At 48.7% G+C, this 1,595-nt stretch overlaps 1 protein-coding gene across 1 annotated transcript in view; it reads left to right on the forward strand.

Moving 5' to 3' along the window:
- Window positions 1–1,595, forward strand: part of LOC123960376 (formin-binding protein 1-like) — a 41,854-nt gene that overhangs the window by 10,684 nt on the left and 29,575 nt on the right. The window contains exons 4-5 of the mRNA XM_046035056.1: window positions 369–516; window positions 861–923. Coding sequence (XP_045891012.1) covers window positions 369–516; window positions 861–923 — 211 coding nt within the window. The remainder of the gene's footprint in view (window positions 1–368; window positions 517–860; window positions 924–1,595) is intronic.

Here is a 1,595-nt window from a genome sequence, read left to right on the forward strand (position 1 = left end):
TGTTACAGGTACACCTGGTGTCTGATTGGTTGTTACAGGTACACCTGGTGTCTGATTGGTTGTTACAGGTACACCTGGTGTCTGATTGGTTGTTACAGGTACACCTGGTGTCTGATTGCTTGTTACAGGTACACCTGGTGTCTGATTGCTTGTTACAGGTACACCTGGTGTCTGATTGGTTGTTACAGGTACACCTGGTGTCTGATTGCTTGTTACAGGTACACCTGGTGTCTGATTGCTTGTTACAGGTACACCTGGTGTCTGATTGCTTGTTACAGGTACACCTGGTGTCTGATTGCTTGTTACAGGTACACCTGGTGTCTGATTGGTTGTTACAGGTACACCTGGTGTCTGATTGCTTGTTACAGGTACACCTGGTGTCTGGCATTTGCGGCGACTCTCCGTCAGCTGAATGAACTTTCGGTTCAGAGAGAAGAACTGTCTGAAAACCTGAACACACAGATTGTGTCCGAGCTGACGAGATACACACAGGAGCTGAAGACTGAGAGGAAGACTGTAAGTAAACAAACAGACACAAACAAAGAATGAGGCTCCTCGCTCCTTCACCTGCAGCTCAGCAGCTTGGTCATACCTGACGGTCACCACAGTATTTATGAGAACTACACAATTAAAGATGCATTTGAAGATCACTTCAGTAACACCTGCAGTGAAATGTTTTCTCATAAATAAAGTGAACACATTACATTTTCTCTTTTATCCAAAGCGACTTACATTTGAGGAACAACATATAAGCATCAGCAAAGCAACAATACAGCACGAGATCTACAAGTGACAATAAGTTACTCACTTCCTGGTCCCTGTGTGACCGGAGCGGTGACTAGTTTTTGTTTCTGTTTCAGCATTTCCAAGATGGCCGCCGTGCTCAGCAGCACATTGAGAGCTCCTGGAAACAACTGGAGTCAGTGAGTGACCTCTGACCCCGCCCACATCCCCAGACACCCACACACCAAACCACAATACGATATTTTAGTGTCAACACAGTTGAAAGGAATTTCCCTTGTGCTCCAATGCGTCTGACTCCACCCACTAATACGTCTGACTCCATCCACCAAAACATCTGACCCCACCCACCAACACGTCCGACTCCATCCACCAACACGTCTGACTCCACCCACTAACACCAACACGTCTGACTCCACCCACTAACACGTCTGACTCCATCCACCAAAACATCTGACCCCACCCACCAACACGTCCGACTCCATCCACCAACACGTCTGACTCCACCCACTAACACCAACACGTCTGACTCCACCCACTAATACATCTGACTCCATCCACCAAAACATCTGACCCCACCCACCAACACGTCTGACTCCACCCACTAACACCAACACGTCTGACTCCACCCACTAATACGTCTGACTCCATCCACCAAAACATCTGACCCCACCCACCAACACGTCCGACTCCACCCACTAACACCAACACATCTGACCCCATCCACCAACACGTCTGACTCCACCCACTAACACCAACACGTCTGACCCCATCCACCAACACGTCTGACTCCACCCACTAACACATCTGACCCCATCCACCAACACATCTGACCCCATCCACCAACACGTCTG

This window comes from Micropterus dolomieu, linkage group LG21 (genome assembly GCF_021292245.1).
Source record: "Micropterus dolomieu isolate WLL.071019.BEF.003 ecotype Adirondacks linkage group LG21, ASM2129224v1, whole genome shotgun sequence".
Taxonomy (NCBI): Eukaryota; Metazoa; Chordata; class Actinopteri; order Centrarchiformes; family Centrarchidae; genus Micropterus; species Micropterus dolomieu.